Source organism: Eleginops maclovinus, chromosome 8 (genome assembly GCF_036324505.1).
Source record: "Eleginops maclovinus isolate JMC-PN-2008 ecotype Puerto Natales chromosome 8, JC_Emac_rtc_rv5, whole genome shotgun sequence".
In the NCBI taxonomy this organism is placed as follows: domain Eukaryota; kingdom Metazoa; phylum Chordata; class Actinopteri; order Perciformes; family Eleginopidae; genus Eleginops; species Eleginops maclovinus.
Window position 1 is genome coordinate 15,775,580 of NC_086356.1, and position 13,004 is coordinate 15,788,583.

The 13,004-nt window shown below is 41.0% G+C and overlaps 2 protein-coding genes across 2 annotated transcripts in view; one reads left to right on the plus strand and one right to left on the minus strand.

Annotated features, from left to right (window-relative positions):
* Window positions 1-3,423: 3,423 nt before the first annotated feature.
* Window positions 3,424-13,004, minus strand: part of cwc27 (CWC27 spliceosome associated cyclophilin) — a 30,678-nt gene continuing 21,097 nt past the window's right edge. The window contains exon 14 of the mRNA XM_063890254.1: window positions 3,424-3,945. Within this exon, the coding sequence (XP_063746324.1) occupies window positions 3,783-3,945 (163 nt within the window). The 3' untranslated portion in view covers window positions 3,424-3,782. The remainder of the gene's footprint in view (window positions 3,946-13,004) is intronic.
* Window positions 6,720-10,985, plus strand: LOC134867995 (zinc finger MYM-type protein 1-like). Its single transcript, XM_063888837.1, has 2 exons — window positions 6,720-7,100; window positions 8,197-10,985. The coding sequence occupies exons 1-2, from the start codon at window positions 6,785-6,787 to the stop codon at window positions 10,635-10,637; spliced, it is 2,757 nt and encodes a 918-aa protein (XP_063744907.1). The 5' UTR covers window positions 6,720-6,784; the 3' UTR covers window positions 10,638-10,985.

Below are 13,004 nucleotides of genomic sequence, written 5' to 3' on the forward strand. Positions count from 1 at the left end.
TGCTGCTGCTAGAATGAATAGTTGAATAAAGGGCTACATTTAAACCAAACGACAATATATTTTACCAAAACTGAGACCTGAAATGGAAATACTTTAAAGTCTATGAGGTAAGATAACAGCTGCCTTCAATGTAACTCAATGCTAAAAATAAATGTGGTTTGAGGTATATTTCCGAGTTTAAAAAAAATACAATTATATGACCTTGGTCTTAGTTGTATGTTGAATGTATTATTTACACTAGTTTAATTCAGTTTGAAGATAAAAAGCATTCTTCCCTGATCAGTCCTGTACAGTTGCTGTGGTATTGGAAATCTGATGGACAGGCCTTTGCTTGGACCTAATGTTGGCAAGTTGATGAGGAACGAGTATGTTATTGGTAATATCCAATTTGTTTCCTCTGGCTGGTATCTTTCCTTGGCTCCTGCACCTCTGCACTGACATGTCATTCTCAAGGTGTGTTCGAGTGGCCTTAAATATAATCTACTAACAGAAGAGCAACAAAAAGAGTGTAGCAGTGCTGCCGGACAAAGACTCTTTTCTTCATCATGTTTATATGTGCTTTTTAAGTTTGCTCTTGTGTAATAAAAGGAGCACTTTTGGAATATTGTCCACAGAGGGGGGAAAAGACAAATCGTGGAGTTACGGGGAAGAGAAAGAACTGGTCTGCATGAAAAATAATCTGATTAAGTATCTGTAAAATACGATCAGTGACATGTAGGCATTTATCTAAGTAAAGCATATTAAAAGAGAGACCCAATTAAGGTAATGTCAAAGGATAGCTTCCTTTTTCAAGTCTTAAACAATAACTACATGTCCATATGTGCACTGTATGAGTTTCTGGTGACTGTTAGTCTTCCCCCTGTCCGTACCGACTGTGGAGAGATGGCTTCCTTACAAAATGACCTGAAACAGGCTCAATGTCATTCCTGGTGGATTACTTTGTACCCGGGTATGCAGGATACTCTTAACATCTTGATCCTTGTGACAAAAGATAACATTATTTCCACCTTCATAACTTTCGTTAAGTACTGCCTCATACTATTATAAACAGCTGTGTAGTTTATTTTTGTGTCTGATAAGCTCAAACTAATCGATCTTCCTGGATGGTATCTCATGTCTTACCGGTACCTAAATCACCCTCCCCCCAAAATTTACAGTGTCTAAAAACGAATACAAGTACATGTGAAGTTAATATGAGGCTTCAGGAGTCTAAGAAATGAATAGGCTTATGTTCCAAATTCTGTCTACATGCATTAAGGGTAACATTTCCTCTTGGTGTTACTCTAAAAACCATTGCAGCTAAGCAAGGAAACACTTTGTGAGATGAAAAAAGTGGGAATATGGTGCTTAAAAGATTGTAGGTTTGGTAGATATACATATGATTGAAGACTCATATAAGGAGAAACAATTACATTAACCTACAACTTTTTTGATCTCTATATGGGAGAGTCGTTGTTGTTTTGACATAACCTCTAAAACCTTTCCTTCAAACACTAAATTAGGGACAAAAAAAGCTGGTAGGACACCTGCAACACAGACTAATGAACTCCCTGTCCTTAGACGTCTGTGAATGACTAACAAATAACCATGAAAATCTGGCCTGCCTGTCCAAAACATCTTCTCTTTCTTTCATGTTGTGAACTCATCAATATCCCTTCACGCACGCTAACCTACCCAGCTCTGTTTTTCTTTTTCAGACTGTCCATCACACCCTGGGGAGTTGGCCGCGGATGGAGGACTCTTGGCAACAGGTCAGAGGTCACGCATGTGGGCCATTTCTGCTACTCATACACCCCACAAACACATGACTTAAAGCAACTAAGGATTACTTTAACTGACAAAGAAAGAGTTAAAAGTTCATCATAAACATATATGTATATGTAAACCCCTTTGAAATTAAACAAAGGAAATGTGGGGAAAAAGAAGACGAGAGAATCTTCACTCTTACCAGTGATGTTAGTTGAATTTCTACGAGATGAGAAGGATTACCTGGCTATATTTAGCCCTTACCCGCAAGGGCAGAAGGTGATAGTGGTTGTTGAAGAGCATGATAATGCTATTACCATCCCATCTCATCCCTGGCAGTCACATGATCAGCAGCAAAGAGTTGTAATTCCTGCTCCAGGGGAACAGTTAGGATTCTCCTGGTGGTGCTGGGAGGGAATGACACTGACTTGTCCTTTTTAAGCATAAATTATTCACTTATGTGACAAACAAAGTCCTTATAAAAAGTTAAATTATCTGAGCTTTATTGTGAATCCTCCTGAAAACAAATATTTAGCATTTCTTCAGTGGCACATATCAACCTGACTTGGACCCAGAAGCACACACAGTCACTTAGATCACCTGTTTTAGATTTGCGGCAGCTCGGGCCGAGCCGGCTCATAATGTAACATTAACTCTCCTTCCTGTTCCATATGAAAATTTAAGCATAATCCCAGAAGGGCAGTAAAAAATAGTGTGCAGGCCAAATGCAGCTCCTGGTCACACACATGGCAGTGGCAGATCGTTTACCCCCGAAAAACCACCACAGTGAGGTAAAGTGCTTGGTTTAAGCAGTTCCTTTTTACAAGCTCCGGCTGCTCCACTGCTGACCTGAGCAGGACAGTGTGGCAGATACATATAAAGTGCAGCAGGGTGGTTAGGCCATCACTGGTTTTTACCTTAGCGTTCATGGAATAGTTCACCATTTTAAGAACTAAGCTTTCTTTTTGAGAGTTGAGAGTGGAAAGTTGGTAATACACTCTTTTCTGTTAAACAACCAGGAGATGGTTAGCTTAGCTTAGCATGTGAACAGAGGGGAAACAGCTTACTTGTTTTCTGTCCTAAGGGAAAAAAGATCTTAACCGCTATAGCTTACTAATAAACCCAAAATAGTTCCGCATGTAACCCCCTATAAAATCACAACTTGTTATTTTATCACTTCAGTTTTTGTACGGATTGTTATAATTACATATGTGTTAATTAGTAAGCGTATGAGGTGCTTTTCTTTAATTTTGATGACCACCAGGCTAGCTGTTTCCTCCCGTAAACAGTCTGTATGCTAAGACAAACCAGACATGATGGTGTTATTGATCTTATTTACTCAATTAATGAATTCACTGATATGTTTTAGCATTGAGGACATAGAATGTGGTAATGTTACAGTATATGGGACTGCATTATATTAATTCAGTTTGGTATTTCTAATATCCTACTCCCAAAAAAGATGGAAGACCTATAATTATAATGTGGTCCAATACAACACCACTTTTACCGGAATAAGAAACATATAATTGACACTTAATACATTTGAGGCAATGTCACCAAAATCTGAACATTATGGGTTTTGGAAAACGAATTGGACTGCATTAGATTGTGTACCTAATAGAGTGGGCTCTAACTTGTACATTTATTTAAAACCAAAGAAGTCAAATCATCACCGACTGTTTACAAATTATATTTATTTATTTTTTCAGAGAGTTTAAGCCTCACATTTAAGCTTTAGACAACATAAACTGCAGAAAAATGGCAGAAAAAAGCGAACAACATCACACGTAAATCGAGCCAACTTAATCATTACTTTGACTAGAGTTTTATTTCTAACTGAGCGTAGTCTGGGTGCAGCTGTTTTAAGCGAAGAAGCCTTTCCATCACAGATTAGAGGGATCGTACTCAGGTCTGCATTCTCAATCCAGATGTTCCAGTCAGGAGATGTAGGGTTTGAAGTGGCAGAAATATAGACCGAGAGGATGCCGTATGAACACTATTTCTGTGTCATGGGCAGGACCTGACCCTTGACTTCACCACTTGGCCTTCTTCTCCTTCATTAGCTTCTTGCTCTCTTCTCTCCTTCGCTTGTTGACCGGATTTCTTGGGTCGTGGATCTCGAAAGTGTCCTCGTCCTGCATGGTGGCATCTTTGACTTTTCTGCTTTGCTCATCAAACTGCAGAACGTGGCCCATCCTAAATCAGATGAAAAGAAGTGGAAAGAGTTTAAAGAACTGCAGCAGAAGATCCACTAAATCACCGCTCTGTAGAACTTTTTACCGTCTCTTCTAGCTTCGAGCCAGTTGGAATATAATATTATAAAAGAAAAAGGGATCCGGTTGAAATTGCTGTTATTTGTTTAAGGCGATTAATCCTGGATATGATTATCTCAATATAATATCATATAATATCACTATATTAAAAGGGGCCTATTATACTTTTTGAGTTTCCTGTAGTGTGTTGTACAGGTTTTAATGCATGTAAATGGTCTGCAAAGGCTAAAATCCCCAAATTCACACCAGATGGAGTTTCTCTCACACACTTCCCTCTCCATGCCTGAATCGCCTCGATTGTACTCCTTTCATCACTTCTGCAACATAGTGACATCAAATTCAATCAAAGTGATGTACAGTAAACAACTTTCAAAGTGTTTGGCTGAACTTCATTTGGTCTAAACCCAAAAATATTTCCAAAACATTCTGTATTGTTGTCTGTGGGAAGCCAATAAACAGCAATGTTTATGAAAGGTCGAACAAGCTGTCAACACAGCTTTAAAGCCTTGTTAGAATTTAAAACATCTAAACGTTAAAGCATGATTGGATTCTGGCTCAGAAATATACAACCATAGATATACTGGTATTCAACTTATAGCAGAAACCTCTAAAGACCACTTTCCTTCACAGAGGAGCTTTAAGCAGGTATCTGAATAGGTTCTCTGTACACAGTGAGAGATACAGTAAGAGGGCTCAAACCTTTGAGACATCTTAGCAGTTCAGAAATCCAGAAAGAAATCCCTGGTCCCCGGAGAAAAGACGCTCATGTGTCTTTCATTTCCCCGGCCAGTTTCTCTTCCCTCCAAAGACAGATTAAAGAATCAGGACATTCCTCACAGGAGATATCAGTGTCAGGCACTTCTCAGATAAAACACATTTTCTTCCACTGACATGATTTCTTCAGCTGCTGTATGAATGCTATCTGTAAATCTAAACAACAAAGCAGGACTGACTAATCGATTGTAAGGACCCATTTTTAGCCACGCAGCTACATCCGCCTTCATTCATGTCTGAGTGGAAAATCCTGTTTCAGATATAACACGTGAAAAATGTTGGATTCTGTTCAGAGAAATCTTTTTCAGTCATGCTAGCAGAAATATGGCTCTGTGAATGGCAAAGTCATTCTTACACTTTTGTACGAACTGAAATATCTCAACTTAAACTGGACAAATAGCTTGGACTTTCATCAAGCACAATTTTCTGAGTTATTTGTCTGTCTAATACTGTAGTTTATGACCAAATTCTTGCAAACCTAGAATGGCTAATCGGAGAGCGCCATTGTCAACGCTACATCCACCTACGATGTTCTCTCCTCTAGAGTAAACACATCGTTCTTTTGACCTTGTTGTGTTCCTGAGCTACAATTCGTAACACAGTAATGACAAGGACACTAAAAAGACAATGTGATGTATTTTTTAGCTGACGTTTTGGGACATTTGCGTACATTTTCCAATCCGGGACGTAAATGTTCTGATTACTTAGAGACAACATGAATGCAGCACGATAACTGCGATTCATCCAAACTGTCAATCTGTCTTTGACACCAATATACATCTGGTGATTAGGTGCACCATCTCTAAGGCTTTGCTACTGACAACTATTCGTACAAATCAATCTTTCCTAGCACACAACCCTTAGTCTTGTTTGACACTTTATGGTTATGTGTTACAAAATAAAGACAAGTTATTAAATGCCCTAAGTATTTTTAGGGCATTTTATCAAATCAGAAGAGAGAGATAATAGGGGAAGCCAGAGGGGGTATGAAATGGAGTATGCTGTTCACAATGAAGCAGTAACGGCCCGTCCACACGGTTCCGTTGCGTTGAAGCTTGATGCACCTTCCCATTCTCTTTGAATGGGGGGATGTCAAGCGTTGCCAAACTGCATTGTGGTTTTGTTGCTTCGCTTTGGCTGCGTTGCTTGCGGTGAAAGTTGAGAAAAGTTCAACTTTCAAGCATCGACGGAAGCACCAGCCAATCAAATCCCGCGTATGCAAATATGCCAGTACATACCATTTGTATGTGTGTCCGGGGCGGGAGATTAATATGATTGGTTGTTGGTCGCGTTAACCCCAAGCGCCAGACACGCCCTCCGGCAAGCGTTAACAGTACGGAACCGTGTGAATGTTGCGTAAGGTCTCATTATACTACTCCGTAGCTATCTGTCAATCCGACTCCATGGTCACGCAGAGGCTCATGAACCTTTCGTAGTTCTCCGTGGGGATGTCGGATACGCAATGCAATTCACCGCCCCGATCAGTAGGCGTCGCTACGCAAGATGACCTAATCTCACGACGTCTAACGTGAAAGTCGTTGATTGTTTACATTCCGGCTCTGTTCCACACAGTGAACAATGGCCAGGTATCTCTGTTATAGCACTGATGATGTGTAAAAAGCCTACACTTCCAATGACAGAAGAAACGGGCAATTGTATTTATCACATTCAAAATGCAGGCACATTTATCATCAATTATCTAGTATGTTGTTTGCAAAATGAAGGAGTTGTCCCTTTCTGATCACAGCCTACTGCTAGCGTGGAAGCTCACGTTCACAATGTTAACAACCAGTTACCTTATCGTCTACCTACCAATCACAACCCTTGCGGTCTCCGCGAGTCTCCGTCTCCTCGACGTATAGTTAGGAATTTAGGCCAGCGCACGCAAGGCTATGGAGTGTCTCCGCAGTGCCGCCGCTCCCATAACGCGCATTACGCGCTGTGCGTAGGGCACCAAGTGTCGAGGGGGCACCACCAAAAATAGCCTAATGAAAAATCGTCATAATAATTATAAGGCCGAAATTATTTCAGTAGACTATAGAAATATGAGGCACTTTTTAGGCATACTACTCAAAGGTACCGATGGTGCCCCCCTCTCCCCTCCCCCCTCCCCTCCCCACTCACACAAACACAAACGAAAACACAATCTGCACAATCTGCGTCCCAAGCGCCCTGTGGGTGCCCTTGCTGTCAGTGGTCTTTTGGATTACTCGACATTTTTGGAAATGAAAAGGCAACAGGAGTCAGGAGCAGAAAAAAGAAAAAAGAGGAAACAGCGAGATGATGCCCGTGCATCACTTGCAGGTAAGTGTCCACGTTTAATCTTTCTTAAATACGGGAAATATGTGCAGCTAGTGTAAAGCTTAGCCTATGCATACACCTTGAACTAGCTGACGTTATTGCTAATGTTAGCAAACTCAAATATGTGTTATAACTTAGGCGCAAGCTAAATTGAGATTTTGCTGTTAAAAATTATAACTGCATTTTGCAAGTAACTGATGCCAGTTAGCCGTTACTTTACTTTAGATATTGAATAGTAGACAGTTTATGGTTTATTTTGACGTGACGGTGGCCAATACTTTCTCAGTAACAGTTAGCAGTCATTGCACTAGGTAGGCTAACAATTCTGGCTTCAGACCATTTATCACTGTGTGGCGTGAAATTAATAGTGTTTAGCCAGGCATTTAGAAAAGTTTACATAGCATTTGAGAAAGTATATTTTATTTTGGAGTTTGCAATGCCAATGCATAATAAACCCACGGCCATCTTTAGGATTGTCATTCGGTAGAATTCAGCAAAATAGGCTACAGTCTCACATAAATAAGGTTAGGTGTTCTATGTGCAATGGGACAGAAAAGGGTTCGTGATAATGTGAAGCCTGTAGCTACTGCTACAGCTAGCTTAGCTATATCTGAGAGTGACAGAAGATACATGACTAAATTAACTGGCGTTTTGATTGCATTTATATCATGCAAAGGCATGGACGACATCTGTCGGTGAAATAGAAAAACGTTTTGTAGTAAACAAAATGCCCTCCTAACCATATTGTATTCAATTAAATGTAGAGTTTAATAGTCTTGTGTAAGGTGTATCATTTTGCTTTTATTCCTTTTATTCCTGTTGTTAAGATATAAATATAAAATATCCATTATGAATGATATAAAGCAAACATTATTATTAAATTGTGTACAATATTGCAACTCATTCTATAATGTTTTTATATTAGATTAGATAAGATTGATCAAATAGTTGATATATAAGTAATAAAGGGGGAGAGCTCCTTGGTTGCATGCTTTCAGTTTTAAATCTTTATTTTCTTTTTTGGTATAAGATTCTTTATTTGAATATTTTGTCTCTTTCTATACTGATCTTTTTTCTTCGTATTTCTAAATTAATGCAGGGTCAATGCTGAAATACGTTCAAGCGGGAGCACGAGGCCAAGAAGAGGACACAGATGAGGAAGAACCATCGACAAGTTCACCCAATCAACCCCAGCCAGCAAGCAGGTCTGTACACCCCGCAACAGTACTAAGCCCTGATCAACCACCCTCAACCACCACAGATACACAGCAGATAACCACCACCTCTGAAAGTCCTGTCACTGAGAGTCCGTCAGAAGGTGACAAGGTAGAAACGGGTTTGCCCTCTCCAACTGATCCTGCTCTCTGGCCATTACGGATTTTAGATGCGGATCGTGTTGAGATCGTACGAAGAGGTCCATTTAGAGTCCCATCAGATTTTAATTTTCCAAAGGGACTAGATGGCAGGGCGTTTCATAGTAGCCTGCATTTCAAAACGCTCTCAAATGGAGAGAAAGTCAAGAGAAGTTGGCTTGTTTACTCGAAACAGAACAATGCTGCATTCTGTTTTGCGTGTAAGCTTTTCAGTTTGAAAGCTATAAAGCTCACTGCAGAGGGCAACGGTGACTGGTCCAACATTAACAATAATTTGATAAGTCATGAATGTAGCTCAGACCATGCCCAGTGCATGTTTAAATGGAGAGAACTGGACACACGTTTACAGACAAATACGACAATAGACTACCAGGAACAGACATTGCTGGAGGCAGAAAAAAGATGGTGGCGAGATGTTCTCAAACGCTTACTGAAAATAACCCTATCTCTTGCCTCAAGGAATTTGTCATTTAGAGGCTCTTCACAGTGTCTGTATGAACCAGACAATGGCAACTTCTTAAAAGAAGTGGAACTTTTAGGCAGTTTTGATCCTGTGATGGAGAACCACCTGACCAAGATAACCGATGAAAGCTCCCGAACACATTATCTTGGTCAGCAGACACAAAATGAGCTGATCCAGATCGTCTCCAACAAAACATTGCAAACAATCCACACACAGATTCAGGAAGCGAAATATTTCTCCATAATTCTTGACTGTACACCTGATATAAGCCACAAGGAGCAAATGTCCCTCATCGTGCGCATTGTTGAATTGGAGCCAAAGCCAAATATCAAGGAGTATTTCCTTGGGTATATGGAGGTGGTTGAAACAACTGGCCTGAACCTGTCTACTGTCCTTTTAGACAAATTAAAGGAACTCGACATTCCATTTGATGATTGCCGCGGACAGGCCTACGACAATGGTGCGAACATGAAGGGGAAAAAGCAAGGAGTTCAGGCCCGACTGCTACAGTTGAATTCGAGGGCGTTGTTTGTTCCTTGCGCAGCTCATTCTATGAACCTTGTCATAGCTGATGCTGCGAAGTCATCCAGGGATGCCACTGGCTTTTTTGGCTATTTGCAGAAGCTATTTTGTTTCTTCTCAGGAGCTACAAAGCGGTGGAGCATCTTGACAAAACACATCAACCTAACTGTGAAATCATGGAGTGATGTGAGGTGGGAGAGCAGGCTTAGGAGTGTCACAGCTGTCAGAAGTCAAATCAAAGAAATCCAAAATGCGCTCATCGAGGCTAGGGAAACTGTCAATGACTCTGTTGCAAAAATAGAGGCTCAAGCCCTGGCAGAAGAAGTGGCCTCTTTCAGATTTCTGATCTGTTCTGTTGTCTGGTGTGAAATTCTTACAACCACTAACCAGGTAAACAAGCTCCTGCAGACAAGTTCAATGCAGCTTGACATTGCCGTCGGGCTCATTGACAATGCCAAAACCTCCCTCTCCAGATACAGGCACTCTGGGTTTGCTCAGGCAGTGTCAACTGCCAAGGACCTTTGCGAGGCGATGAACATAGAGCCAGAGCTCAAGGAGAAAAGGCTCAGGAACACAAGAAAGCAGTTTGCATATGAGGCTGCAGACGAGCCCTTCAGTGATGCCCTCAAAAGGCTTGAGGTATCCTTTTTCAACAGTGTTGTGGACTCCGCTTTGATGTCACTGCAGGAGCGTTTTGAGACCATGACCCAGGTCAGAGACAAATTTGGAGTGCTGCTTGATTTCAGCAGAGTGCACGGAATGTCCAAGGAGAACCTGCAAAAAAACTGCATCGAAGTGCAGAAGACACTGACTGAGAAAGGAAATTCGGATATTGATGGACTTGAGATGGTTCAGGAAATCATCAACCTTCCTCAACTGCCACCACAAACAACTGCCTTGGAGTTGCTCTCATTTCTCCATGAGAATCGCCTTCAAGAGGTGTATCCAAATCTCTGGGTTGCTCTTCGAATCGCATTGACTCTCCCTGTTACAGTTGCCTCTGCTGAGCGAAGTTTTTCGAAACTGAAGCTCATCAAAACTTACTTACGTTCAACAATGGGGCAGGAACGTCTAAGTGGTCTTGCTGTCATCAGCATTAATGGTGAAGTGGCTCAGAGGCTGTCCTATGATGACCTAATTAATGACTTTGCAGCGAGGAAATGCAGACGTGTTCCTCTATAGAGTCTTTATAGAGAAATGCTTGATTGTTAAAGAATAGCATTATGCTCTCTCAAAAAGGATGTCCTTGATTTATTTTGATAACACTTTTTTTGCACTTTACTTGAATGTGTTTTAGCTGTTCTACAAAGCCTTACTGTTTACAAAGTAAGTAAAGTTGTGACTTTTCGTCCTCTAAATCTTTGTTTTATTTAAGATTTTATTGATTGTACTTATTGATGTTATTTAGTGTAATTTATTCAAAGTTACTGAAGGAAAGTTTGCACTTTCAAATGTCAAAAGTTTGTTGTTTTGCTGTGTGTTTGCTGCTGCTATTGTTTTATATGTTTGGTAATAAAAAAGTTAAACTTTTCCGCGAATGTTTTTTTATTGTGTGGGGGGGGGGAGGGCATCATGAAGGAATTATGCTTAGGGCACCAAAATGGCTAGCAGCGGCACTGTGTCTCCGGGAGGGTTTCCGACGACGGAGAGGGCTCTCCGTGGCTCTCCGTAGCCTTAGACGGACGACAATAAATTAGCCTATTAAGGCTCCAATCATCCCGCCTTACGTCAGAATCTTTGAACATCCTCTTTATCTGATGATCAACAGGTCTTTATTATCTACTTGAAAAAAACAAATATGCGCGTGTGCTGTATATGTCTGCGGGTGTGTACTCTGCAGTGTAGTTCAAACTGCCTGGATTAAAACTGTGTATTCTCTATTGTAAATTTTAGACTTTTTGATCCCTCGTCTGTGTATAGCATGTGGTATGAGTCTGCTCCGTTCCCTGGTTGAGCGCTTGCAGTTCTTGTGTGTTTGTGTGTGCGCTCTCCCCAGTGTTCATTTGAAATCGGTAGGAGTTGTGACAGCTCATCTAGGATGTCATGGCTAGACTCTGGCAGACCCTGAGGACTCCCGCTGTGTGCGCGGGCCGCCTCTGATAATTTGTCTAGCAGTCTCAGTGATGACAGCCGAGTCACACAGCTCCGAGACGAGAGGTGGAAACACAGGCTTATCAAAAGCACTCTGTGCTGCCAGGATGCTGCAGAAGCTTAGGTAGGGGGTGGGAATTCGATAGATAGATAGATGGATGGTTGGATGGATGGATGGATGGATTGATGGATGGATGGATGGATAGATACTTTATTTATCCCAAGTTGGAAAAAGCTGCATTTTGACAGTCAATGTACAAGACTAACACAATTTCTTAAAAATAGAATAAAATCCAAAAATAAACATTAAACATTCAAAATGAAAAACAAAATATACATATGCTCAGTAGACAACACGTATCTACACACTAATATACAGAATAAAGTAGAATACTGTCTAATATATCAATCTACTGAAAGGTTTATATAATTAAATGCAGATATGTGTCTATAGTATATTTCTATATATGTCTGTAGCTTAGTGAGATTGTATAATGTAAAGTATTCAATTATTCAATATTTTATTTATATACAATATTTTAGTGTTATGCTTGACAACAACCCTGCTGTGACAAAAAAAATTGAGGATTGGGATGAATAAAGAATCTATATATCTATCTATCTATCTATCTACCAAGCCTAGTATATACATTAAAACAATGTGCACAGCAGCTGTTAATTCAAAAGTAAAATATATCCTGGGAAAAATTAAGGAGTACAGGAGGGAAAGTGAGAGAGAAACTCTTTGCATTGAGAGTGTGGACTGTGTGTGTGTGTGTGTTTGTGTGTTTTAGGGGCGACCGAGAGCAGGAGGAGGAGGGAGAGTCAGAATTTGTAGACACAGACACAGATGGAATAGTTTACCTCCTCTGGCCCAGACTTGACTTCCAATGTCTGACCTGTTGTAACCCACATTCTGTTCGCAGCGCTCCTAGAGTGGCACAGACTTCCCACTGGTGTTTTTCTAGGAGTGCTATGCTACTGCCCCTGTCCCTCCCTCCCTCCGTGCATACCTGGCGGGGGCGACACAGTGAGGTGTCTGCAGCCCGGGAGAGGCTCCAAACGCCAGCCAAGGCTTCTCTCAAATTCATTAGGGGCCCCCACACACACACACACACACACACACACACACACACACACACACACACACACACACACACACACACACACACACACACACACACACACACACACACACAGACACACAGAGACACACAGAGACACGCTGCACTTCAAGGGGGCTTCTCGAGACTAATAGCAACTACAGATTTTGTTATTCTAAATCTCTCACACACAGACACTTTGCTCAAATTCAAACACATGGTATTCATTTCAAACCCCTACTCTGTGTAGTAAGACTTTGAGATCTTGGTGAAAAACAGAATATGAGAGGAAAACACAGCGTCAGGGCTGATTTCCTGATGGCCAATCTGGTGGCTGCGGGTTGAAATCTCAACT

Bases quoted from the DNA above. Each gene is read 5' to 3' on its own strand.
- LOC134867995 (XM_063888837.1), top strand. From the start codon at position 6,785: ATGAAAAATCGTCATAATAATTATAAGGCCGAAATTATTTCAGTAGAC. The intron at 7,101-8,196 runs GTAAGTGTCCAC...AAATTAATGCAG, and splicing joins TGCCCGTGCATCACTTGCAG to GGTCAATGCTGAAATACGTT.